Source organism: Falco rusticolus, chromosome 2, assembly GCF_015220075.1.
Source record: "Falco rusticolus isolate bFalRus1 chromosome 2, bFalRus1.pri, whole genome shotgun sequence".
Classification (NCBI taxonomy): domain Eukaryota; kingdom Metazoa; phylum Chordata; class Aves; order Falconiformes; family Falconidae; genus Falco; species Falco rusticolus.
The window spans coordinates 117,287,110-117,314,674 of NC_051188.1; the positions used below are offsets into that span (position 1 = coordinate 117,287,110).

The 27,565-nt window shown below is 47.8% G+C and overlaps 2 protein-coding genes across 4 annotated transcripts; both read right to left on the minus strand.

Moving 5' to 3' along the window:
• Positions 1–6,486: 6,486 nt before the first annotated feature.
• Positions 6,487–11,289, minus strand: LOC119143791 (nectin-1-like). Of its 3 annotated transcripts, none has more exons than XM_037378417.1 (6): positions 10,751–11,278; positions 9,575–9,913; positions 9,000–9,284; positions 8,156–8,258; positions 7,818–7,938; positions 6,487–7,199 (listed from the first exon to the last, which is right to left on the minus strand). In XM_037378417.1, exons 1-6 carry the CDS (start codon positions 10,902–10,904, stop codon positions 6,933–6,935), a joined length of 1,269 nt encoding a protein of 422 aa, XP_037234314.1. In that variant the 5' UTR covers positions 10,905–11,278; the 3' UTR covers positions 6,487–6,932. The 3 variants fall into 3 exon arrangements, with proteins under 3 accessions (XP_037234314.1, XP_037234315.1, XP_037234316.1); XM_037378418.1 differs by lacking the exon at positions 10,751–11,278 and adding an exon at positions 10,642–10,737; XM_037378419.1 differs by lacking the exon at positions 9,000–9,284 and having other exon boundaries at positions 10,751–11,289.
• Positions 11,290–14,745: 3,456 nt separating this feature from the next.
• On the minus strand, positions 14,746–25,366 carry LOC119143868 (OX-2 membrane glycoprotein-like). The gene is made up of 4 exons (XM_037378535.1): positions 23,852–25,366; positions 21,892–22,227; positions 16,559–16,870; positions 14,746–16,016 (listed from the first exon to the last, which is right to left on the minus strand). Exons 1-4 carry the CDS (start codon positions 24,081–24,083, stop codon positions 15,685–15,687), a joined length of 1,212 nt encoding a protein of 403 aa, XP_037234432.1. The 5' UTR covers positions 24,084–25,366; the 3' UTR covers positions 14,746–15,684.
• Between the last annotated feature and the right edge of the window lie 2,199 nt (positions 25,367–27,565).

The following is a 27,565-nucleotide window of genomic DNA, read 5'->3' on the forward strand; positions in this document are numbered from 1 at the left end:
CATCAAAGCGACGAAAGCAGGGAAGTCCCAGGGACATCCTCCTGCTCTTATTTCGTGAAAATAAGGGGGACGTTTGAGGGACTTGAATGATATTTTATATTAGCTCACCCCGTAACTCACATCTACTGAGGTGGTATTATCCAAATTTTGCTGCTCCTTCATTGGGCTGGGGAAACTTAGAGAAGAAAGAAGAAAATTATGACAGGGTCTGGAAAGTAAGAGAGCTTCTTCTTTGGAAGAGAGGGAGGAAACCAGAGCTGAGCAAGGAAAGAATAGTTCTGAAGTAGTAGATGAAGACCAGAGGTAACCTGAGGGCAGACAGAGGCAAATGTAAAGTACTCCAGACAGACCAGCAATGGCAGAAAATGCAGAATCTTTTTATATTCATAGAAGAACAAGACACAAAAAAAAATCCTTTCTGCCCTATTCTGTGCTCTCGTGTAAACCGTTTCTTTTGACAAGGACCTGGCTCAGTTCAGCAATCTCTGCCGAGGTTTGCAAAGTTCTTTGTACATCACCTTCTCTGGAGCTGGCGGTGGTTGAGCTGACACCGATTCTCTGGTGTGTCAAAGCCTTTGAAGTTAGTGAGAAGGGGTATGTAGACACCTCTTGTCCTAAAATCCAGAGAGCTCTTTGTTCCTCTCCTTTTATTTCTTCACCTGCAGTACACCCTGCATGCTGGTGGAAGAGGCAATGTGAAATCCCTTCTGTCACCAGTGAGGTTTACTCTGTTCTTTTCTCTGCCTTATGGGTAGGCGTGCTCTGCTGTTAATATATTTCTTGGTTCTGCCCTTGGCCTCTGGACTAATGACCCCTTTTAAGCAGAACCATTTGAGCCAGTAACCAGTGAAACTTGTACCTGTTTGAGGAAGAGAGTATGATACAGCTGATGCAAATTGCCATCAATTCACAAGGAAAGAAAAAAAAAAAAAAGCATTAGAGAATGGCTGGAGTCAGTGAGACAGATTCCATTAACACCAAACCCACTAAGTTTTACAGGGCGTGTTACCTGCTGGAGGCTTACTTCAGGACTGTTAGGCTCTGCTGATTCAACTCTCTTCTGCTTCTGCTCATATAAATTAGCATATACCCCTTAATCATCATATTCAAGCAATGCTTCCTCAAGTATGAATGTTCAAATAGGTCTACTAGGAGGTCCAGCCTGGTCCAGAGGATCTGCCACCAGCTGTCCTTTTACTAGTGATTCAAACATATGACCATGGACAAACCACATCTTCTCTCTCTCTCAAACTTACTTCTATAAAATAAGCAAATGCTAAATGATTTACAGTTGGAGATTCTGCTGATTTCTCCAGCACAAACTGCACTGCATTTCACAGCAAAGACAGTTAAACGTGTGGGTGGGGATAAAAAGTTCTGGGGTCCCTTTACGTAGCAAGAAAGGCTGGATACGTTCTACATTTTGCTTTGCTTTCCACCTCTGGAATAGCTGTGAAAAACAGAAGACACCTGAATTTAAACTTTGCTGTAAAAGGAGGTTTGGTGTTAGATGAACTTAGCAGGAGTGGGGGTTGCTGGGCATCACACAGCCGTGCATCTCTGGTACATTTAAGACATCCACATCTAAGCTCATATTCTCTTCCCTTCTTTTGTTTCCCAGTGGTCTTTTTGTGTTGATGACTGTTCATGTCTTTCTCACTGATCTTCATTTATGTGCCTTTTCTCTGTGTGAGCACTGAACGTCCTGTCAGCCAGGGACTGTGGATACCACTGATTGCGGACCCTCTCAGAAGAGTGCTGCATATTACACAGACTGCTGTATTCACATCCCAGACAGTGCAAATTCTAGTTTCCTAGGAATAACTAACTGGGAGAAAAATCAGGTTGATAGTCAGAAAAGAAGGATATTTCATAAAAGTAAGACAGTCATTACAAATTTTTATATTCATTTCTGCCATCATAGAAAGCCTCTTTCAGCTCTTGGGACAGGCACACTTAAAAGCAAACCTGGGCCTATTATCTGGGTCTTGTGAGTGAGGCTGGCCTGGGGGCAGCTTTGGTCTCAGATTTTTGTTTTGTTTTGCTTCTAAACCTGGAAATTTTTCCTTCTGAAAGGAAACAACACAATTACTACGACTGAAAGAAACAATTAATTCCATTTCGTCAGGAAGAATCAAAGAGCACTTTCAAACTCCTACCTGAAAAGCAGTGAAAAACAGGTCATCTGCCCTGTAGAAATCCAGTACTGAACTGTTTTTAAAAAAGCTCTCAAGTGAGACATTCTGGAACAATTGAGACTTTTTCTGCCTACTTGTTTTCTGAGTACCTGGTGTGCATTTAATCATATTTTTGTATGGGTGCCCAGCAAGGAAGGGGTGATGGAGGCAAGAGGACAGCATTTTCAAGGGTTTGATGAGATGGAATAACATCAGGGAGAGGAAACAACCTCAAACAGGCTAGAAGAGACAAACTATGTGGCTGGGTCAAGTACCAGCAAAGCAAAGGACAAACTTTCTGTTGTTTGTATCAGGGGTATCGCATTGGTTGATAGTACAACATCAGGTCTGGATCCTGTGAATTAGAAAAAGAGCAGAAGAAGAAGAAAAGTGCTAAAAGAGTGCAGGAAGCTGGAGAGAATCAAGCAGAGGGTCCCCAGACTCTCTCATTCACCTTTCAGAAAAAACATGTCCCACTAGCAATGCCTGGTACTGTTTCCCAGCAGCTGCTGGCTTCAGTTTTTCCAAATTGGCCTCCAAATCCGTGTCTGCCAGTTCCACAGCAGAATGGTACAGAGTCACAAACCGGACACTAGAGCCATTAAAACTGCACAGTGGCTGCAAGCTCCTTCTGCTGGGCCACAGCCCGCTGGAGAGCCTGGTGCATCATGCCCCTTTGGGCTGGGGCATTATTACCTGTGACCAGGGTTCGGCCCCCTTCTCTTGCATCTCGTCAGAAGGTTTCCAACCCAGGGGAGCCTGCTGGAAGCTCAGCACTTCTGTTGGTGATGCAGCAACATCTTGGTTTCCCCATGCATCCTAAACTAGACTCCAAGGAACGGTTTCTGATTCATCATCTTGATGTGGTCAGACAGTTTTACAATACTGATTTTCAGAAAGAAATGTTGAAGTTCTACACATAGATAGATCACAGAATACATTTGGGTTGGAGAAGACCTTTGAGATCATCAACTGTTAACTGAGGACTGCCAAGTCCTTCGCTAAGCTGTGTCCCTAAGCACTGCATCTAGACATTTTTTGACCACCTCCAGGGATGGTAAAGCCACCACCTCCCTAGGCAGCCTGTTCCAGTGCTTGATCAGCCTTTCAGTGAAATTTTTTCCCCTGATATCCAATCTAAACCTCCCCTGGCGTAATATGAGGCTGTTTCTTCTTGTCTTACCACTTGTTTTCTGGGAGAAGAGACTGACCCCCACCTGCCTACCACACTCTTTCAGGCAGTTGTAGAGAGCGATAAGGTCCCCCTGAGCCTCCTTTTCTCCAGAGTAATGAACCCAGCTCCCCCAGCTGCTCCTCATAAAGTTTGTGCTCCAGAGCCTTGGCCAGCTTCACTGCCCTTCTGAAGCATGGAGTAGAGAACTGACACCTTGCTTTTGTTAATAAATCCTTTCTAGATAGGAGGCAACCTACATTTAATACCCTTAAAATTATTCTGAAACTCTTCTGAAGTAGATACGCAAAAAACTTTTAGAAAACCACACTAGGACATTCCCCCTTTTCTCCTCGTAGTGTATACGTTCTAGTATTAAGAGGTAAACCTGCAGCAAACAAAGCTGTTTCTTTTTACTCTGCTGATGGGCAGCTAAAACCCACCACAACCTCACTTATGAGAATAGCTACGTTTCTGTAGACAAGGAGAGTTCAAGGCAAGTTGGTTTCTTGAAGCCTAAAAAGGAACCTTGGGTGTTTACGATTCAAACCTGTATATTCTGTAATTTATGTGAAAGAGAATATCAAATAAAATATTCTTATTGAAAAAAAATATCTAAGTTTTAGTCTAGAAGTGTGTGTGTGGGGGTTTCTTGCTTGGTTTTTGTTAGTCTTGTTTGATAGTCTCATTTATAAAAGAGAAAAATGAACTCAATGCAAGTCTCTTGTTTCAGCTGTTTTGCAGGGGCTCAGTGCCGAAAAATGAAAAAAAAACCCCAAGAGGTTTTATGTTCTTTGATGATGGAGTTCGTAAGAAAATGTACTGGTGTGATATCTAGTAGACAACTCCTTCACCCAGAGGCATGCAACAAAAAAATGATGAATGATGCTCCCAATCTTCTACCACCAAATCAAAGTTTCTTTTTACTGTGTGAATTTAGTCCCATGCCTCTGCCAGCAGTGGTTTCAGAAAAAAAATATTCTTCCTATTTCAGCATCTTATATATAAAACATCTAAAAGATGGCCTTTCAGCTACATTTCAAAGTGACATCTTCAGCCAGAGCTGCTGGGGAGATTCCTTTACATCTCGCTGCTCTCTTAGAACCAGGAACCTGGTACCCAGGCAGAGGAAAAATACCAACACGGTGCACCTCAGAAACGGCCTGGCATGCCAAAACAGGAACGTGAACGGTTTATACAGCCTGAACATCCTCTATTATATACCAATAGATATAACTATAAAACACATAGTTTAAAAGGACACTGTCCTGAGGCCCAGATAAAAGGATCCCAAACCTGAGAGGTGCAGGCTAAATAATGCCATTTGCTTTGCAGAGAGAAACGTGTTACCCAGAGCCAGTTTTATCCAAGGAAGGGGCGAGCAGGAGGGTGGCATTCCCACTTGCCCTCTTTCCATCTGTTAGGAAAAGTTATGCCCAGCATCAACACCACCACTGTTGCCCTGGACTGGAAAAGTTGCTGTGACAGGAGGTGACTGAAAGCAGGGCTGGGTCAGAGCGAAAACTGCCCAGCCATAGACAGGCAAAAAACTAGGCTTTTTGCAGTTTGGGTTTGGTTTTGGGGGGTTTGTTTGGTTGGGTTTTTTGGTGGTGGCAATAGTAGCTCAAAACATTCCTGCAGAGTCAGCTCTGAAAATATGCTCCGCTTCCGTTTACTTACAAAGTTACCCTGCTTGGTATCACTCATCCTGGAACAGGAAAAGGGAACAGTCCATTCAGCCCTAATTGCTTTCTGGCTTTAGTTTTATTTCTCAGGACCTTGTCAAAATTTGCTACACTTCAGAGCTTAGATACTTGTTTTTAAAATCGATACTGAATAACTGCATAAAGCCCTTGGAAACAAAACCTCCAAAGAGTTGCTGCTAAATTGTTCACAGAGGTAACTGGGCAGAGAAGCACAAGACAATCACACACACCCAGAGACCCTGAACAGCAGTTAGGGTGTTATTCACCCACAGTAAAAACTCCTGATCCCCTCAGTCACGTGCTCTTTTGTTCCCTGAAAGGTGCTTTCTATGGATTTCTTACTCTTTGCGCTCCAGCCAACAGGCAGCGAGTTACACACACTCTGTAGCTTACGCTCGGTGCGTAGCTACATGAAGCCAAACTCCGCAGCACCATGGTGGAGCGTTTCACGGCGTCACATGTCGTGGGTGGCTTTGCATGACACGCAGGCAAAGACATGTGCTGCTTTCAGGTGCTCTGCCTTCGGATGTCATTTGCTGTTCTCGTTGCCATCTGTCAAAGACAATCGGAAAACATTTTCCTGTCCTCCCAGCATTTTGCTTGTAAGCTGCCACACCTCCCCTTTCGCTCAGCCTCTAGTCCCTACGTCCTCGTAAGCAGAAACCTTGGAGAGCTTGTCACACTTCAACATACAGCTGAACAGTAAAAGAAATTACAATCCCACATGTGAATGGATACTTGCCTGACTCCAACCCGTGCTTTCCCTCACTCCCGGTGATCAGTTTGTAGAAAATAATAATAGGTAAGCTCTGCAACCTTCCTGGATTGATAGAGGTTTCTTGCCAACTGGTGCCTTTCTCTCTTCTCTCTGGAAGTTCTTTTCATTACCCATGCCCAGGCTCCCACTAGAGGCTGCTCTGCCATTACACAAGAAGGCACTCTGCGCTGAGGCTGCACTGACACAGGCTGTGAGAAGAACCTTTGCAAATAATCGAAAGGACATTTCTGATACACCTTGTGTAACGATACAGAGCTGGAGGGGAAGCTTTCCAGCTCGAGCCCTTAAAAACATAGCTTCTTTTGAAATACTGCTGTCGATACAATTCCATGGGTCTTGCTGCAGCCTCAGCACAGATCTTCCTGCCTTATTACTTGTAAAACATCAAAAGGCATCCCTAGAGGTGTCACCTACTCACCGGCTTGTCTGGATTGATCCTTGCTGGTGCTCACCGCGCTCGCTTCAGGTGCTGCACCAGGGACACACAGGCTCTGACCCTGCTCCGTGCTGGTGGCTGGCACTCGGTTTCTCTCACTCAGGCCTCCCTAGGTGCTGGCACCCAAGCACGCGTGCCCGCTAGCCCGTGGTGCTGGCTGCTGGCCCCGGGCCCCCATACATACAGGCACACTGGCTAGGAAGCGCCTCACACAGGAACAGAGTTAGAAATGGAGTTTAATGAGAAGACAGGAGAGACAGTGGTGACAAGGTGCTGGGCGTGCAACCAGACCCTTTAAGCCCATTATCCCTCCATGTTCCCAGGCTTTTGCATCCCTAGATCCCCTCAGTTCCTCCCCTTCTCACCTTTGGTTCCTCTCCTAAGCATCCTGTAATAAGTCCTGCACAACCCAAAGAAGCTTTTCCCTTACATCCCATCATGTGTCGGTGCCCTTTTAGGCAGTGACCCCCCGCAGTTTGAAAGGGACTCCAGTGTTGGCTCCTCTGGATGGATTTCACACCCAGCTCTGGGGCTGAGGATCTCCTGGATCATCCCTGGAAGGGGCTGGGGCAAGGTGCACCTTCCTTCCAGTCCTTAGTGTGGGGTGCCCACCTGCCCTTGGGCCCCTCTGGGCTCATGGAAGTGGGCTTTTAACAGGCTAATGTCACTCCTTCCTGCGCTGGGCTGAGGAGCAGCTGGCACGGGGTGTTCTTTGGACTGCCCCACATGCTGTTGCCTCTCTGTCCACCTTCACAGGCATGTAGCCGGGCTCCTTGACGTCCTCAATGAGTCCGCTCCCAACCATGACGTGGATGCTGGTGTTCAGGTTCTCTGCTTCCTCTGAAAACAAGCGTCTGCAACTTTTTTTCTCTCTCGGGTTTCTCCTCAGACCTTGCAGCATTTTGTGAACTGAGGAGCCTGGTGCCTGCTCCTGCAAAAGACCCAGCACAGCAGTGTGGTAACTGTGACAAAGCTCTACTTTATCTGGCAGAGAGAAGTGACGAGAAGGCAAGAGGGCTAGTAAAGGACTAGCAAGAGCTTGCAAGGAAAACCTGTGGGAGGTCAGAGGAAAGTGGGGGTGAGTCCCAGCTGTGGTCACTTACTGGTTTTGTCTGTGGATGGCAGCAACCCCCCAGAGCTCCTTCATGCCTGTGTGACTGGCAGGGCAGGGCAGGGCAGGGCAGACTTTTCTTGGGAAACATCTGTGTGAGGCTGCTAATTACAGTGCCTAAGCTCTGCAGTGCTCCCTCGTCTTTGACCAGAAGGGACATCCCATCTGCCCTCCTGGGAATTTCCAGTACCTTTTCCATGCCTTTCCACCTAACCATTGACTTAACTTTTCTCCTTCAGCCTCCCCCTGCACTGCTAGAGGTTAGGTGGGGCATGGGTGGTGTCATCTCTCCACTGTGGCTGTCCCATGAAGCAAAGACATGGCAGCAGGAGTGGACCCCAGCTCTCGATGGAAGGGTTTTCTCATGTTCCTGGAAAGTGTTGCTGAGGCTTTTGAAGGATGTGAATAATTACTGGAAGCCTTGGGAGTCTGCATTACCTCACTTTGATAAGCAACATTCTGGTCCTTCAGTGTGCGCAGGCTCATTGCTTGATTGCTTAGGTCTTGGTGTAAGCCCTTCTCATTTTTTGGTGTTCTGGAAACACTACGTACGTTCAGTCTGAAAAACAAACAAATAAACAGCCATTAACTAGTCACATAATGCTTAGAAACCTCCTGGCATTCAGAGTGAATCTGGCTATTTTAAAGATGCTGTTCCTACCTGGATAATTCCCGGCGGCAGGTACATAAAAACAGCATCAGGAAACAGAAAGACAAATTGCAAGCTGAACACAGTCAAACCATGTCATTTGCAAGAAAATGGAAATTATTCTTACTTTTTCCTTTCAGTCTTGATTAGTCTCATGACACCATATATCAAGATTGCCAAGAACAGCACAGCTATTAAGACTGCCATGATGATTGTGCTCGTCTCAGCACCTACAAAAAGAAAGCACTGTAGTTCACACAGAATCTAGAGCGTTGTCAACACGTTTCTTGCGTCGTTTTCCAGAGGCTGGACTGAAGTGAAACATTCATCAGTTTGTGCTCATTTATTCTTTGCAGGAGAGAAAGGAACAGTGTAACAATTTAACACTGCAGTGGGTGAGGAATTATTTTATTTTTGAAATCAATACTGACAATGTCTCACGTTTCCCTGGTTTTGGGGGAACAAAACCCCAGCATTTTTACTCCTAATCTGTTTGTGTTTCTGTATGAACAAATTTTATCGTGAGGAAAGTCACCCATCCTTCCTGAGACAACTTCCTGCAACATCTTCCATGGGAAATGTTGTTCCCCAGCATTCAACAGTCAGGGACTTGCTCCGTTGGTAGCCTCCAGCTGTGAATACCGCTGGAGAGCTGATAGTGTCTGCTCTATATCAGTGATCATGTAGAAATATAAACACACAAAGACATATCTACATATGTACACACAAATCTATCTATGTATTAGATATTTATATATGCACACACTCACCGCACAGACACAAAGGTACCACAGGGAGGAATCTTCTGGACGGTTTCAGATTATGAAATCTTCATCTAGCATGAGGTCTGAACACCCAGAAAAATGTCTAGCGAGACCTATGTGAAGTACAAGCTGCACTCCCACAATTATACATCTTTTCCTAAGCACCTGCTACTACATGCTGCACCTCTCCATACAAACTCAGCCTACCTTCCCTTCTTTTTTCCAGGTAAACTGCCTTCATTTTCCTTCCCTGTGGGTGCTCAAGGAGGCAGGCCAAGGCACGGAGGTGGTTGGAAGAGAAGGTGAGTCTGTTTGCCACCGTTACTGTTCCGTTTGAGTTTTGGACATGGTGTATTTCAGGGGACCCATCCAGGTCTCTCTCATTCAGCCAGGTGATGCTGGGGGCAGGCTTTCCTGTCGCTGAGCAGACTGCAGTGGAGAGACCCTCGGTGGGCAGGTGTAAATCATATTCCACTGTTAGCTCAGAAATTGCTGAGAGCAAAAAGAGAAAGTACTTTTATCACACTCTATGCTGAGTTTACGGTCAAAGCTGGACAAGTCACCTCTCTGTACGCAGGTTCTTATCTAAAAGCATCTCCTGGCTTATTTACCTTGACCGCCTCTGAGGGAAAGTGTGGCAATTCTGGAGACCCTCCACCAAGGAGATGCTGCTGCATCGAAAGTCTCACCATGGTGGAGGGGATAATGCCTCACCTACCTCCTGACTACATCAGGCCTGTGCGGAGTGCCAGAAAGTGAGAAGGTGTTGGTGGAAAACTTACTTTGGATGTTGAGGCATATCTCTTTGCTGAAGGAGCCATGAGGGAACACACTGAAAATGCATCTGTAATAGGACTCATCCTCAAATGTGAGATTTTGGAGTGTGATAGCAGAGGCCTTCACAGCTGCTGTAATGAAACGTGCCTTCTTCTGAAATGGCTCTGTCAGCCTCAGCCCGTGCTTTGGGCTGTAGGTGGCTATGTTCTGGAAGGAAGACCCCATTCTCTTCTGCCAGGTGACTTGTAACACTTCCATTGAGAGTAAGAAGTTGCAAGAGAAATTTGCCTCTCCACCAAGGGCTGCTTCAATAATGCCATCAGATTTCACAGGTTCCATCAATCCTAAGAACAAAGCAAACCCCCAAATCAGAGCAAGATGAAAAGCGATTCACTCAAGGAAGGCTACGGTGCCCTGAAGCATCCAGTCACAGTGTCCCCATCTTGCAGAACACTGGCGCAAGGAATGTTACCATGAGGTCGTGTGGCACACTGGGAGACCTCCGACACCCTGATCTCGTGGGTGGCCATCACATCATTAGCCTATGGTACACATCGATGAAGAGGAAGGCAGCAGTGGAACAAAGGGCCGGCAGGCTTCTTAGCAAGCACAGCAAACTCAAGCCCGTGGCCCCTCTGCCTGCTTCTTCCCAGTGCCTCTTAGCTCGCCTTTGTCTGCAAGAGCTCAGAGGTGTCCGCTACGGACCTGACAGGCAGCACCCACCCAGCAAAAGCACCTCTTGGCTCCTGAGAGCATCCCTGCTTCCCCCCTCACCGCACCTGCAGCCCAGGGCACCCCGCAGCTGGGAGGCAGCACAAACGGCTGTGGAGGAATGTCCCCCTGCCCCAGCCTCTCCCAACAGAAGCGTGCACCGCCCAGACACGTGCGCTGGAAGTGCAGACCTGCTCCATCCCTTGTGCTGAGAAGCTTAGCAACACTTGCAAAGGAGGGGAATATCAGGCTGAATAAAGAGCTGGAGTGCAAAGGGAAACTGCCCTGCACCCTCTCTGACCTGCATCTCCCCATTTCACTGCTGACCAACCCCCAGGTTACTGGCTCCTGTTCCAGTTACCAATTAGTATTTTTCAGTCAGGGTGGCATCTGGGTCTCTCTCTTCTTGCCTAGAAAGGCTGGTGCTGCTCCAGAGTTAACCTTGTGCAGGGAAAGGATGCTCCACTCACCCATCGCAGGCTTGTCCAGCTGGCAGCCCTCACAGAGCAGCAGCAGGTAGATTTCAGCCCAGCAAAGCAGGGGAAAAAGCATCACAGGACAGAGCAATTGCTCAGGGAAGCTTGTTCCCTTTTTGCCCCTGGATCTCTCTAGGCTGGCTGGCATGTCCAGGACAAAGGCTAAAGATTTGGCGCCCAGTTTTTAAAAACTCCTTGGAGGCCAATCAGCAGGGCAGTGGTGCCCGGGAGCACCAGCCAGGAGCCCTGCTTGCACTTCCTTGTCAATCATTAACAGGAGCAGGTTAACGGCACAGCTTTGTTCCCTACCAACCGCACCAGCTGGCAGAACTAGAAATAAACAGCACAGCCTTTTATTCCGCCCCCTGCCCCCACCAGCAGCAAAGCCTGGTGTTGCTCCTCGTTAGCCCCCTGCTACTGAGCTCTGCTGCGGGTGCCATCAGAAGGAGTTGCACCTCAGGTGGTGTAAATTGTGGGATCTTCCTCATAAGTGCGGGTGGTGGCTGCCAGAGAGGGAAGAAAGGAGGGGCAAAGCAAGCTATTTCTTTTATTTAGCTGATGGGCAGCTAAAACCCACCACAATCTCACTTATGAGAATAGCTACATTTCTGTAGACAAGGAAAGTTCAAGGGAAGTTAGTTTCTTGAAGCCTAAAAAGGAACCTTGGGTGTTTATAAAGCAATGCTGTATATTCTGTCGTTTATGTGAAGGATAATGTTAAATAAGATATTCTCATTGAAATAAAAATCTAATTTTTAATCTAGAAGTGTAGGGTTTTTTTCCTGCAAGCTTTTTAACACATTTTAGTCTTTCATGTACGATTTCAAATGCTCTTTTGGTAGACAAGCTGCTTTTTCTGCCCTTTTTCTTAGAGTGGCTAAGGTCTGCACCTTCTGACGAATTAGGGAAGTCAAAACTCTGTTTATATTGTGTATGGGTCTTAGACTGAGGATTCCCAGAGGCTTCCCAGAAATTTCAGGTAGCTTCTTTCAAGGCCGAGCAGATCAAAACAGCTTGGAAAAGAATTTAGTGCTCCTTTCACACTCAGCTTTATATGAGCAAAAGTAAAAGCAGTGCAGAAATGACGAGGCCCTTTGTATGGCTTCCAAAATGTGAGTAATTTCTGGTATACTAAGAGTCAAAAGAAAAATATCCTTGGTTTTTATTGGCCTTGTTTGGTAGCCTTATTTATGAAAGAGCAAAATTAACTCAATTAGTGCAATTCTCATATTTCATCTGTTTTGCACGTGCTCAGTACTGAAAACTGAACAAAACCCAAAAGGTTGTATTTTCTTCCATGACTGAGTCCATAAGAAAATTTACTGGTGTGGTATCTGGTAGATGAATCATTACCCTAGGGTTATGCAACAGAAAGATGATGAATGATGCTTTCAAAGCTTTGAAAATATCCTCCGCTTCCGTTTACTTACAAAGTTACCCTGCTTGTTATCACTCATCCTGGAACAGGAAAAGGGAACAGTCCATTCAGCCCTAATTGCTTTCTGGCTTTAGTTTTATTTCTCAGGACCTTGTCAAAATTTGCTACACTTCAGAGCTTAGATACTGGTTTTTAAAATCGATACTGAATAACTGCATAAAGCCCTTGGAAACAAAACCTCCAAAGAGTTGCTGCTAAATTGTTCACAGAGGTAACTGGGCAGAGAAGCACAAGACAATCACACACACCCAGAGACCCTGAACAGCAGTTAGGGTGTTATTCACCCACAGTAAAAACTCCTGATCCCCTCAGTCACGTGCTCTTTTGTTCCCTGAAAGGTGCTTTCTATGGATTTCTTACTCTTTGCGCTCCAGCCAACAGGCAGCGAGTTACACACACTCTGTAGCTTACGCTCGGTGCGTAGCTACATGAAGCCAAACTCCGCAGCACCATGGTGGAGCGTTTCACGGCGTCACATGTCGTGGGTGGCTTTGCATGACACGCAGGCAAAGACATGTGCTGCTTTCAGGTGCTCTGCCTTCGGATGTCATTTGCTGTTCTCGTTGCCATCTGTCAAAGACAATCGGAAAACATTTTCCTGTCCTCCCAGCATTTTGCTTGTAAGCTGCCACACCTCCCCTTTCGCTCAGCCTCTAGTCCCTACGTCCTCGTAAGCAGAAACCTTGGAGAGCTTGTCACACTTCAACATACAGCTGAACAGTAAAAGAAATTACAATCCCACATGTGAACGGATACTTGCCTGACTCCAACCCGTGCTTTCCCTCACTCCCGGTGATCAGTTTGTAGAAAATAATAATAGGTAAGCTCTGCAACCTTCCTGGATTGATAGAGGTTTCTTGCCAACTGGTGCCTTTCTCTCTTCTCTCTGGAAGTTCTTTTCATTACCCATGCCCAGGCTCCCTGTTTCTGCAAGAGGCTAATTTCTCTTTTTTTGTTGTTGTTTTTTGTTTGGTGGTTTTTTTGGTGGTTTTTTTTGTTGGGTTTTTTTTTGTTTTTTTATACATATAAAAAGAGCCATCAGTTTAAACAGTAGTGGAAAGCATTTTTGAAACTCAGAAAGAACCACCCCTCTCCAAAACCCCCTGAAGTACAAGTGTGGCCCCTCTGAGCAGCAAGGGCTGATGCTGAGTGCCAGGGGCTGAGCCCTGCCTGCATCCTGCCCCACACTGTCCCAGGGGAAAACCTACTTCTCCCCCAGCCCCTTCCTTCACAGAAGAGGGGGAAATCAAGCTGCAATGACAGGAAAGCTTGAAGAAAACGTGGTTTCCTTCTTTGATAATTATGGGGCTCAGGGGAAAAATTCCCTATTGTGACAGTTGCAGCCAGTTCCCCTTTCCCTGCACTCACCAGCTGTGCTATTACTAAGCATTAGGGAGCCTAAAAAAGCCTTTTATGACAAGGACTGGCTTTATTAATTCTCAGCTCTCCCACTTGCTTTCATTTCAGGTTACTTGGCTTTTTGAATGCAACCTGAAGCCTGCTTCATCTGGGATGCACATTTGAAATAGAGGAGTGAGGAAAAAACAGATGACATGCACTTGCTCCAGGAAGGCAAGAGAAGAGTAAACAGCCTGCACTGGCTGTCCTCCTGCTACCCACACGACCACACCAGCTGGGTGGGCTCATTTCTGCTTCCCTAGGTCTACAAGGAAAGATTTCACAGGTGTAGGTCAGGATTCAGGGCATTACAGGAGAACTGACAGGTTATCAGCAATGAATTTTAACAATAGGTAACACTTGTTACCCTGTGGTCAGGTGTATCTGCCCATAGAGAGTGTCCACCTCCCTCATTCTTTCCAGCCTCCTGTTTCCCACTGCACTCACCTGCCACTAAACCACAACATACACAAAACCCAGCAGGCAGCCTGCTGCCCCTCCAACTGCCCTTTTATTTCCCCACTGCCTCCTGCAGGCAGGTGGGATTCCTGGAGACACAAGGCAGCTGTGATGGATCAGGGAAATTAAGAAGGAGGCTGTGGAAACTGCAGTAGAAGAGGGGAGAAGGAAACATGTACCTACTCTTGGCTTTTGTGTTACTTTCTAGGAAAAGCTGATGGAAGCTGGAGTTAGCAACTTCCTCATGCCTGATGACTCCTGGCTTGAAGCCTGTTGCTCCTGGCATCTGGGTTACAAGTTCAGGCTGGCTGCAGTCTTGGCCTGATCTCTCGTGGCCTTTGGGGCACAGGTTTGACACCTGGAGCTCAGAGCAGGGTGCTAGGCTGCTCCATGGGTTTCCTGCACCCCAGCTCCTTGGCAGGGCTCCCTTGTGGCACCGTCAGCCACAACTCCCAGCCCAGCACCCCAACAAAACACTGCCCTGTTTCAGACAGTCCCTCACCCAGTTTTGAATTTGCAACATTAAAATACCAGAAAGGAATAAATATAATGTTCAAAACCCCAGAAAACACAAAACAGGGGTTTCATTATGCAGCCAGCTTGAGTATCAAATAAATACAGCTTTTTTCTATAAAAAGCAATAATATAGTGTAAATAAATAAATAAATAGATATTTTATATATAAATTGTCCTTTTCCATATATATCTTCGAGTAGGTCACAGCAGGTTTGCTTGGAAGCCCGAGGTGCTGTTGGAAGGAGTTTTTCTCTCACACGTGAAAGGCGGGCAGCTGCTCAGGTGTTCAGTGGTGTCCTGGGGCCGGGGGGCACCGCGGGAGCCTGCCCGCCCGCAGCTCTGTACTGCCCACACTTCTTGGCCTTGGTACAGGCAGGAAGGACCTAACAGGAGAGAGGTTGTTGATTTTTTTTTCCTTCTTCAAAATATGTGGATGTTTGAAGTGCAGGGGTGAAGATCCGGGCTATCCATGTTAGCAAATGGGTCCTTGCATCTTTCTGTGTGAGGGGTGACTAAAGTTTTCACTTTGCAAACCCCCCAGCAGGCTCCAGCTTGGACCTAGAGGCATGGCGCCCAGGGGAGACGTGTATCGCGTTTCCTCCCCCTGCTTCTTTTTCTCCAAAACACTCATCAAAAGTCAGGGTGCATGCTCTAGGTGTATCTTGCGAGAAGGCTGAGGTGCCTTCAGCGCAAAACTGGGCTGTGATTTTCCTGAAACAATGCCACCTCACTGGGTTTGCCCTCTCCCTGAGCTTGCGTCCTGCACCCCCTGCATCAGGATGCCCTCGGCGAACCGCCAGCAGCATCTCAGCCCCTGGCACAGCACGGCACCCTGGGCTTTCCTCCAGAGGCACGCTCTTCCTCTAAAACCCCTTTTGGTTGAGACGCGTCCTTGTAGCTGCTTCCTCCACAAGCGGCGCTGGCCATGCCAGGGGGAAGTTATTTTAGGAAGCTGCAGAAGAACAGTGCAAGGGCATGGCCACTTCTTGCACAGCTATTTTGTGCATAAATATAGGAACAGAGCAACGCTTCTCCCGCAGCGTGCCTTGCCATTGAGAAAGTGAACGTTTTCTAGCTGTCGTCAATGTTGGGCGCCTATGAACCTGGCTAATTATGTTCAGGTTTCTCCTTCCCAGCCATCTGGCTGGGGGCTAATCCCTTCGTCCTTCTCCAGCCCCGCCGCAGCCCGCGCTGGGTAGCCTGCAGCCAGCCCTGGGGTGGCAGGGCAGAGCCGGGTCCCAGTGTCGAGCCCCGTGACCGGTGGGGGCGAGCCCTGCAGCACCCCAGGGAGAGGCAGACCTACCCAGCACGGCTGGTCTGGGTTTCTCTCCGGGTCACACAGGTGCTTGAAGCAGCGGTGGAGGAGGCAGCTGAGAATGAAGAGGGAAGTCAGGGAGACCAACAGCCCCACCACAATGGCAACGGCCAGTGCCACACTGGTGTCCGGACCTGTGGGCAAAGCAACGGGTACTCAGTTTGTGCACAAAGAAAATACACCAATCCCCAACCCATTCCAGACATCCCTTCGCCAGTCACTGGGGTGAGACAGGGTGGAGAGGGGCTACTGGGAGCCCATACCAGCATGGCCACCAGTGGCACCGCCAGCAGACCTGTGCTTGGGGCCTGATTCCACAGGTAGGCATGTGGCACCCAGCTCCTCTGGGACACCCAAAGCCGGCGCGTCTTGGGGTGTGTCAGGCTGTGTGACACAGACACCCTGCGAGTCCTTGGCAGAGGCAGGGAGGCTGGGGCACATGGTGGTGTGTGGGAGACCCGATGAGCGGTAAGGCATTGTGTGCCATATCCCAGGGTGTCTTGGATGCTCCCCAGCACCTCCTCCATCTCTCCCAAGCCCAGCCTCGGCTGCTCTTTGCTCTTCCAGGTGCCTTCCCCACCTGCTCCCAACCCTCTGAGGGGTTTCCTGATCTACCCCAGGAGGTGTTTCATTGTCTCCTCCCCACTCCAGGGCAGGAGCAGAGCTACATACTGACCCTGCATCAGGCTCTCCGTGGGCAGGACCAGGGTCACGTTTAAACCAGGGTGTTGGATCATGCAGGCGATGGGGTACTCCTGGAGGATTTTGGAGTGGGCATGAGTGAAATTGCTGATGACAGTCACGGTCTGGTTGCTGAGCCTGACGTGGTATTCCCTTGGTTTCTGCTGCAGGATGCTGGGAAGGCGCCAGGTGATTTTTGGAGCTGGTTTCCCTGTTGCTGAGCAGCTCATCCTCACCACTTTCTCAGAGCCCTCAGCTTTGTCTGGAGTGGATATAAGCTTCGCCTCCACTTTGGGGTCTGAGATGACTGTAAAACACAAATTGACAAAATCTGTTACTTTCTGCTCATGTTTGAGCAAAGAGCGTTTGCCATTATCTCAGAGGACAACCTTGATACCTAATCTTGCCTCCCCCTCCCCCAAAGCCCTGGCAGTGACAAATAAACATGGAAGTGTTCAGGCAGTGGTCTGGAAATGAAGAGCTTAGCAAAAACAAAGGGTAAGAGGGTAGAAGCATCCATATTTCAATTCTGTTATTAATGGCAGCGGTGTTGAGAAGTGGTGACTATGGGCAAGTAAAAAGCAACAGGTACTGAAACCGTGAAACCACATATTGTCCTCCCTCTGAAAGGGCTGAACTGCTTCAGTGAGCCAAAATTTTTGTTCTTTTCCTTTAAATGCCTCTGCAGCATTAGCTTGATTGCTCTTTGACTTGTGGACCAAAGGACTTAATGCATCTATTTATGCAACACAGTAACAGTGAATTTGTATGTGGTTATGCCACAAGATTTCACCTGTGGAGGTTTTGTGCTTGTTCAACTTTCTTCCCTCTGGTGTTGTGTTTTGGGGGCATCATGGTATCCCTCAAAACCTTCAGTAAAGGTCATTTCTTCTGAACTCTCTCTCACCCTAGAGATTTACGGATGCTGTCACGCCTAGTCTTAGTCAGCAAGAACGATGAACTACAGGCACCATTCACGCTTACTCACTCACGTGAAGCCTTGCTTGTTGATTCCTGCTGATAGAAACCGTATTTGCAAGGAATACAGGGAGGGGAGGAGTGCAGGAGGCTGCTTTCAACCTGGGTAGAACTACAGGGGAGATCTGAAGGCGTAAGGACACATCTATCCCCTGTGGAAAATCACCTGTTTATTCCTGGGCCGTAACATCGTACCATAATTCATGTCAGGAAGGACCTCTGGAGGTCACCTGGTCCAAGCCCCTGCTCAAAGCCGGTCTAACAGCCTCCGTTTGCTCAGGCTAAGATCTACACAGGCGCATAGCTCCGCGTGGGCGTGCGGTCCACAGGTTTCCGTGTGGCAGCTCTGCAGCCTGCCTTCTGCCTCACTGCATGTGCTGGCGGCGCAGGGGTCCAAACCACACTCTACTTCTAGGTCCTCATTTCTGAGAATATTACATTTTTAACCACTTCAGTGCGGTAGCAATTCTAGTTTAATTCAACTCTGAGTTAATACAAATGCCCTCTGATTAAAAAAGTATTCTTGCTATATTTAGTAGTATTCCATGTGTATTTTTCTATTTACGTAGCAAAAATAACAACGATCAGTGCAATATTTATGCAGAAATTAATTTTTGTCTCAACACTACCAAACATATCACTGTCATTTAGTGATCTTACCTTTAAAAAACCAAAAATATCTGTTTATTCTTCTTAAGAAAAAACGATTCTTTTTCCTTTTGGGAGGTAAACAAAGATATGCATATGAACGAGATGTAGCAGACACCAAATGATCCTGTGAAACGGGGAAAAGGCTTGTGCCAGATGCATAATGGTGCCTACAACCTCCTGATACAATTCCAGATGCATCTCATGAGGTTGTCTGGATCCTCCAAGCCATAACTGCCAGAGGGTGGAAGGAAAACATTGTATACCATCTTCCTGTGTGCATGTGTGTGTGTTTTGGTTTGGTTTTTTTTTTTTTAAATGGCTAGACCTCATTTATTTACTATGGTTGTGCCTGCCTAAAAAAAAAAAAAAAAAGTGGGTATTTCTCATTTTGTGCATCACCTGTAGACAGAAATTCAAACCCCACAGAACTGACGAAACCCACTAGTGTTGCTCTGAGAGCAACAAGAAAAGTGTGTAGGGGGATTTCAGCTGGAACTTCTCAAAATCTCCCATGTATGAAAATACAAGTGTCACGAACAGTTTATGTTTTGATTGATATATGAACTTCTTCTTTTGCTCACGGGATGCATAAAAATAACATCTCCACCTACAGCATTAACTTCAGATATTAGATTGCAACATTCAAAAGCAGTAAAGGAAAGCTATCACAGATGTTTCCAGAGGGGATGAGCAAAATTGCTCAGTGCCTTGGCAGGAACACATGCGCTCCTCATCTGCTCTTCTTCTGACTAAGCAGTTCTCTCTCTTCTCACGTTGGACACCAAGGAATGATTTTTGTGAAAAAAATCCTGCAGGGATGAGCTTCCCCTTAGCAAATGTCTATAACAGATGGCACAGTCAAAACCTGTAAGCGCTTGCTCTTGCAGTGAAGTCCTGCTACACTGTTCGTTAGTGTGTGCCCACCGTTGATACCTGATGCATACATTGAAATTAGCTGCTGCTCCTCCTTTCATCAAAATATTTGCTCCCAGTGAAAAAGTACCCACAAGAGATACTGTGCACAAGTACTTGCTTTAGTAGCTCTTGCAGAGCAGTGCTGCAAACGTTCCCAAATTCGAGCTGTTCCCAAGCATTGTTCCCAAGTAATCAAAAAAGGGACTTCCTAGTGAAGTACGTCAGCTTTAATTATCTCTAACGGCCTTCTGTAATCAAAGGGGGGTTTTCAGGTCACGATGAGCTTTTTATGTTTAAAAGCTTGACAGTCGTCTCAGAGACATGGATAAAAAATTTCAGGAATTACAATGTGGCTTGTGATGGCAGAAAGCCTTTTGCAACCGTATGGCTGTTAACCAGCAATGCCGTGCCTAGGTTTCCCTGTCTGAGAAACAATGATGGCATTTCTCCGCTGTGCTCGAGACTTCCAGGTGAATGGAGCTGTCTACAGTGAAGGCAGAAGGTCTCTGAAGACAGCCCAGCAAATCCCTGGGGAATTTTGTGACCCAGCAAATCTTGCCCATTCTCAAGAGGCGCATCCCCCTGCCTCCGTACGTGCTCACTCAAGCCCCTTCCTGGGTTTCATTCTCGTCCTCTTTGGCAATGAAGGTCAGCAAAACGTTTCCAAAGCAAAACAGAGGGGGAAGGGGAGCAGGCTGTTCAAAAGAGACCCGCCAAGCACGCTTGAAGCTATTCTGTTTCAAAATGGGTTTTGCTACAGGGTAGGAAATTTCTGCTGCTTCTTGAGTTTGCTGCTTTCAGCCAGGCAGGTCTGAGATTCCTGCAGTCATACCCGTCTCTTTCATCACAGTGTTGGATCCAGTTCTTACAGGGCTTCACTTCCCCTCACCATGGCGTGACGGTGCCCATCCTGGAAGAGCCCCCCTTGTGACGGCTGGGGTAATCCGGCAATTACCAGCCTGTAAACTCCCTGGCAGTCCCCTTGTGAGGGCAGAGATGTGGCAGCCTTTCATTTTCATCTGGTGACTCCGGCTTGCTCACCTTGCCCTGAATCCCTGAGTCTTGGGAGATTCCTGCTGGCTTCACACACCATCCTGGGGGGTCCTCTGCGCTTGTTCACACAAGTGGTTCCCATTGCTCTGAGTGGGGGAATAAGGGAGTAGACTGCAGCTTTTAAGTAGCACCACAATAAATTAGCTCTGATAAAATACACCATATGTGAACCAAAATCTTCTGGCACAGTGCCGAACGCTTAGCTATTCATGGTGACCCTCCAGGACATGTTCGATAAAGCACGTTTTGGGGAGACCACAACGACCCCCCTGAGCCAGCCCCTGGCAGCAGCAGTGGGCTGACGAGAAGTGAAAATCTTCTCAGTTCATGTGTTTCCATCTGAGAAGGTTTTCTGTTGAAGTGCTCTGCTGAAGGATGAATCATAGCCACAAGGCTGGAGGATTTGGGAAATATTTCTCCCACTCCAATTAAAAAAAACAACAACCAAGCAAATCTAAGTTTGTGTTTAGATTTATATGATAAACAAGAATGGGATCCCTCTGCAAGGCATTTCCGTATTTTCCAGTGTTTACCCACTGAATGACTCAGGGCTGGGTCTCTTTAGGAACACCTTCCTCTTCGCATCTGAAATATTGAGTGAATTTCTCCTAATTTCTCTTTTCTGCTCTAGGAGCTTTCCCAAGAAAGAGGAAAAACAACTTTTGTTCCAGGATTGGTTTTCCCTCACGTTGCCCATCAGCCCCCCTCCCCTTTCCCCTGTTGCCAAGTCATCATTCCCCCATCTTTTTTTCCACGCAGAGTACTCCTGGCACGTGGATATACGTGTGGAAATCTGTGTCTGTGTCTTTGCCAGCAGAAGGTGCTAGGGATAAATAAAAAACCCCGCAGGGGTCATACCACCAGTGGCAGGTCCCAGGCACCGATATTTCCCACGTGGGACCTGATCTTTGGCCAGTGTCCCCACAGCAGAGTCACCGATGAGAAAGTTGCGAGCCAGGTGTCCTCGGGGCACGTATAACTTTCTCACAGGCAGAAAACAAGACCCTTCCTCAAAAGACAAGTAGCTTTTCTGTCTGGTTCCTTTTGAGGTCATCTGTTTCTCTCTTTCGGCCTATACTTGCCGTTTGATGATTTCACGTGGGGGTGTCAGGTATTACCGTCTTGACTCATGATTTGCTTTAACTCACTTCTTGAAGTGAGACCGACGTGCCCCAGGTATTCACGTGGCAAAGCCACAAGCTGCGCCCTGTTTCAACTTTTCGGTTTTTTCATCTCTTTTCTGAGCCCAGCCCAGCTACCGTCATTTTTACTCTAGCTCATTTTGATACTGGATACTCTGGTCACGCATATGCCTCTCTGCCTTTGGAATACTTTAGATTTTTCTTAAGACTGAAGGCAGAGTAAGAAGAAAAGTGCCTGATTTCCAGGCCTGGGAGGGGGGAGCAGCAGCGGAAGGCAGCAGAGGGGTGCAGGGGCCATGGTGGCCGGCTGGCAGCACAGCACGTGGCCAGGGAAACTTGGAGGAAGTCATGAGTTACGCAGCAGCTTTGGGATCTCGCTGCTGACTTGAAGAAGAAGAAGAAAATGAAAGAGCTGTTGAACGCTGGTTTCCCATCAGAGGTCAAAGCAGAGGGGGAGGGAGAGCCAGAAAGGAAACGGAACCACTTTTCCCGCAGCAATTTAGCAATGACCAGTGGTCAGGGAAGGATTTTTGCAGGGAAAATGACTTGGTCCCCAGACGACAGCCCATACGCAGTCATGATGCCTTACCATAAACCTTGAGACACATCCTGCCGGTAGCAGGCCCTGAGGGGAACATGTTGAAGATGCACTTGTAGCATCCTTCATCTTGGAGGGTGACTCCATGAAGAGAGATGGCCGAGGTTTGTAGCTCACTGCGGGCAAAGCTCACGTGGCCAACATAGCCCTTTGCTATCTTTTGGCCGTTCATGGTACTGTAAGTTGCTATGTTGTCTTCAGCCCCATCCACCTCCTTCTGCCAGGTCACCTGTAGCACATCTTCTTCTGTGACCGACCGGCATGCAAAAGTAACATTTCCACCTGCCTGGACCGCCTGGACCTTTTTGTGCATCACCTGCACGGAGCCTGGGGGAGAAGCAGTTGTTGTACTCAGCGTTTCTCACCACCCTTCTGCAGCCCACCCACAGCAGAACCCCCCGCAACCCCTTGCCCTCGCTCCTGAGCAGAACAGCTCTGGAGGGTCTCTCTGCTCTTCCATCCAGGGAAAAAATTAAAACACAGCTTGAAAGAGAGTTTTGCTGGCCCTGACACCTCTCACGCAAAGAATCTCACCAGCTTGATACCTGTGCTGCAGAGCGAGCTGCCGAGACAGGTGGCTCTGGTGTCTGCAGCAGGTGATTTCTGTCTGCTAAGACTTATCTCACAGGGGCACCTATGGAGAGGTTCCCTAAATATTCAGCCGTGCCATCACCCCCACGCCGATCGGTGTATTACCTCTCTCTGAGCCCTCCTGCAGCACAGGGAGAAGCGAACCAGTAAAGCTGATAAAAATTATTACTTGTATCACTACACGTTTTGTGCCCACGGTTATCAGAGGCTGACAACAGAACAGAAAACCAGAAGGAAAAAGCAGAGTAGGGAGGACCAGAAGCAAACCACAGCTGCTCTGCCAGCTCAGGCTTGAGGCCATGCAGCTGGGAAGCAGCTGAGACCCTTCTGAAGGCTCACAGACAGAAAATTTCATAGCGCAGATGCCATGATATTAAAGGTCTCTGGGGGAAAGAAAAAAACCAATCACAATCAGTCTCCTCTTCCAATTCGCAGACACGTGTGGAAAAACTATTAAGGGAACAGGCAAACAAAGTGGATGCTCCCAGGTGTGACGGCGCGGCTGCACAGTCCTCTCACAATAGCAATTTTCAAAGTTTATTTTTGTACTTTGGCAGAAGGGAAATACCAGCAGGGACAGTTACACACTGAAAACATGATTCAATTTACAAGCAAGGGAAATCTCTTTGCAGGCTTTAAAGAGGCATGAGGCTGTCTGCAGTGCCCAGGGACACTCGGCTAGCCCACCCGACAGAGCGCTCTGGGGTGCTGCCCCCGCCACGGCCATGGCCACGGCCAGGCTGGTCACCAAGAAGCCAGCCATGAAGCTGTGCCAGTCATTTTGCTTTTCAGAGCTCGGTAGTGCCATAAGCAGAACACAAAGCAAGCCCGCAGAAGCTAATTTGGAACAAATTCAGGCTTTTCTACATGTTCCTTAATTACAAAACCCAACGTAACACCCCCATGCTTTTAGTGCCCTGAGTACCTCTAAGCACCATGTCCAGCACTACAGATAATTCTGTCCTGATTAAGCAAATCAGTGCCATACTCTGACCCAAATCCCAGCCACAAGAGCAGATTAAATCAAACTTCAGTCACGCAGGTCATTCGGACTGTTTGGACGTTTGCCTGGCTCATGATTCGCAAACTGTAGTAAATCCATACATCTGTCTGCAGCGTGTAAATACACTGGTGGTAAATTAAGGTGATGATGCCATCAAGGCAACTGGCAGTGACACGCCTGAAGCCCCTCACTATCAAGTGCGGTGCCACAAGTCCCCTGTCACTGCTGGGCTTGCCCTGGGGGGGTGTGAGGTGGGGAGCGCAGCACCCAGCAGCGCCCAGCAGCACCCAGCAGCGCCCAGCAGCTGGCAGGGCCACCCAGGTCCCTAAGGCTGTTACAGACAAACAAGGGACTTACCTGATGCACTGGTCCAGATGCTGAAGAGGAGCAGACAAGCGACCATCATCTTAGCTGTGCGCACAGTGAGACAAGCGAGCGACTGATCCATTGAGCGCGGCTTCCCCTTTTTTATACGCTTCGCTCCTGCTCTAGGGACATTCCCCCTGCCTGCACGTACGGTAAGAGGCACCTCATAAAAACCTCCTGCCCCTCCAGCACCCAGCTGAATAATAGAAATTTCGGGAGACATGACAACAAATGTCAGAGCCAGAAACCGAAGGTTTCCCAGCCGGGCTGCTGGACGGACAGGGGTAACGGGTTACAAGGCTGGGTTTTTCACGGGTGCCTTTCCCATAAGGTTAAGCTTTTGCAAGTGCCTAAATACAAGCCCAGATTTCTAAGCTGGCTGAGCACCCGGCATCTGCAGGGGACAAAAGGAGAGGCCACCCTGGGCTCAGGGAAAGGAACTCCGGTCAATAGTCATGCTGCAATGAGTAGTACAAATGTCCCCAGAATGTAACCCAGAGGGCCCAGTTAGGGGTCTGCACCCCACGTGCAAATCCGTGCAGACCCAGGAGGTGCTGCTGCCGCTGTAATGCAACTCCATTTCCAGGTACAGAGACCAGAGCAAGCCAAGCGCCCAACCCAGGGCTTGGGTCATATGTTGCCACAGGGATAAAACACAGCCTTGGTCTCCCCTCTCCTCCGGTGAGGTTCCCCCATCTCCATGTGTCCATGCTCCTTCCCCAGCCCTGTCCCTTGGAAAGCCAGCGCTGCCACCCCACAGCTGCACCCCTTCTTCTCCACTCTCACCTGCCACCACATCAAAATAGCTCTCACAGCTGGTTTGAGTCATTGTTTTGGTGCCTTTTTTGCTCTGTCACTAGTACACCTGTGTTTCTTTCTGCTGGCTAGGATCGCACAGCCGAAACCAAGCAAACCCCCAGCCCATGGGTCGGTCACGCACCGCGCAGCAGGAGCCCCAGCCAGCCAGACCTCATTTGCTAATCAAACTTGTACTGGTGAACTTGCCTTTCGTGTTTCTGCTTTCTGATTAGGTGGCTGACAGTTCTGAAAGTTCTTACGACTCCCCATGACTATGATGGCATTGAAAAATGTTTTTGCTTTGAGTTGAATTGCTGTGCAGATTAACCTTGAATCATGCAAATACGTTGAGGCAAGCCGACGGGCCCAAGGCACAGTGCGCCAACAGAATTTCTCAGACGTGCTTCACATACACAGTGCCTTCTCTCTTCCCGAGCTGTAATTAATTATCTGAAAATAGATACATCTCAAGTATCATTATTCCTCTAAAGAAACATTTCCAATGTGGTTTTGAGTAGGTTCAATAATTTGTTCCCATCACTCTGCAAATGGCAATTGCTTCATACTACTCTCTTTTTCCTTTGAGGTAGCACATCTCATTTTCCTTTCTTTGAGTTATTTTCATGGTCGCATTTTCCTACAAGGTTTCTGGAAGGGCATTCTGGCCCCATCAAAATGAGAAATCAGTGAAAACCCATTCTTGTGGGGTTTGCTAGACCATTTGACAGCTATTAAGCAATGTAAATAGCTCTGACAGGCTCTGGACCAAGTCAGAGGGAAAACTACCAGCCTCGAAATGGAGATTCATAAGCAGATATTTAATTTCTTGTTATCAGCCTCCCAGAACTTCCCAAACTGAAAAAAAGTGTTGAAGATTTCTTGAAACTACATCTTTTTGCACCAAAGCCTCCTAGCAGGGCACGAGTGGCCTATGCAAAGATTCATTCCAGGCTTTGCTGGTGCCCTCACCTTAGCTCTGCCACAATTTTGAAACAAAAGATGAGCAGAACTTTCCCTAAGCTTACTGACGCAGTTGAAGTCCTCGTAGCTGAACTTCACCACTTAGTGACCACAAAAGGAACTGCACTTGACTTAAAAAGGAACAGCAAGCCCAGCTGATGTCTTTTTCTGCTCATAGGAGTTCTTCTTGTCAGTTTTAACCATTTTGTTTTCTGCCAGAATCACTCTAATCTTCAAAAAAAAAAAAAAAAACCCAAAAAAACACCAACCACAAAAAAACCCCAAAACAAACCTGAAAACCTGGGTGCTGTTACTGCAAACACCTTCCAATAAAGAGCAAACCTCCTCTCTCAGCAGCACCCAGGCAGAGGATAGAGATGGCTATTGCAGGTGGGGAAATGTGGTGACTTTCTTTACAGCATCCCCTACCTGGTGCTACAAGCCACGGATGCTGGCTGCTCCTTCCAGGAGCCTCTCCCCTGATGGCTCCTGATGCCACAGGGCTCCCAGGCATGCAGGCACCTCCAGCCCAGCCTTCATGTGGGGGTGTCTGCATACACATCCAACTGCTGCAGCATCTCTTTCTGACCCCCCCTTCCTCCAGGGACCAGCCAGCATCAGCAGGTGATTCATTACTTTCAACACAAGGCAGGCAGGAAGGGAGGTCTGCTCATGAACCTCGCTCCTTATTTCAGTTTTGCGAGTGCGTCTTGAAATGCATCTATTCAGGCAGTTCCTGATCTGTTCATCTTTGCACAGTGTTCTGGGTTTTTTTAGGATTACAAGGATTCCTCCTTGCTTGCCAGTCCGATCCCACGCTCTCCTGCTTCACTTGCACAGCAGCTTCATTTCTGAGAACTGCACACCATGCCTGAGCTTCAGGCGCTTTCCAAAGCCAGTGAAAACCTGGGTATAAATCTGGCAGAAGACAGTTCTGCTTGAAAAATCTGGTGAGTCACATTCTTCCTGTCTTTTCTGCTGCACTAGAATAGTCTCTCTGTTTCCCAGCAATGCAAGCATTAATTGCACAGTCACTAAATAGCAACGTTTCAACACAGCCCAAGTAACTAATGATACTGATAAATCACATAGCTGAACTTCTGAAAAAGGTTGTTGGTGGGAGCCACTCAGGCGCAATTGTCTGAGTCTATGTCTAAAACATGGTTTTAGATGTCTAAATGTCTAAAACATTGTTTTGTCAACCATCAGACTAAAACATTGGGGTTTCAACCATCCAGACCTAGGCTGCCAGCTGGGTAGCTGCCTACCTTGTCAGCAGCAGTCAGTGCCACCTCTCAAGGCATCTCCTGCAAAGAGAACATGAAACAGAAGGAGATGGTTTCATCCACTGCAGAACTGTAGTGGCTTTCAGAGGTCTATCAGTACTAGTAGTGGGTACCACTGCTGGGAAGCAGATTATGAAATACAATCGAACAGGCCTGACACTTCATGGCGTGTTCATCAATATTTCTGTGTATGGCAAAGCCCTATACATTTTGGCTGGATTTGGAGAGCTGCAGTACACTGGCATAAAGACAGCAGCTGCACCGATGATGTACGCTTCAGCCTGTGTGGCTGCATCGGGGTGGGCTGTGGCAGGAGCAGCAACCAGCAGCCAAGGGATGCTGCAGGACTAGGTGATGCTCATTTGGGCAGGGCTACAGGCAAAGCATCCCGTTTGTGCACAAGTTTTAGATCAGATGGCACAAGTGCAGTTTGCACGTGTCTGCAGCTGTTTATCCTTGGTCGCGTTTGACTTGGAGATGCTTGATCTGTTCCCAAAGGGGGCTCCTTCCCTCCACTGCCGCAGGCTGCAGTGAAGGACTGCAAACTACAACTGCTGGCACTGAAATCTGGTGCGGGATTGCCTAGCAGAGTGCCAAAGAGAAGTGTTGGAGTGGGGCTGCTTAGCTGGGACCCACCACTTGCGAGGTGTACATCTGTCTG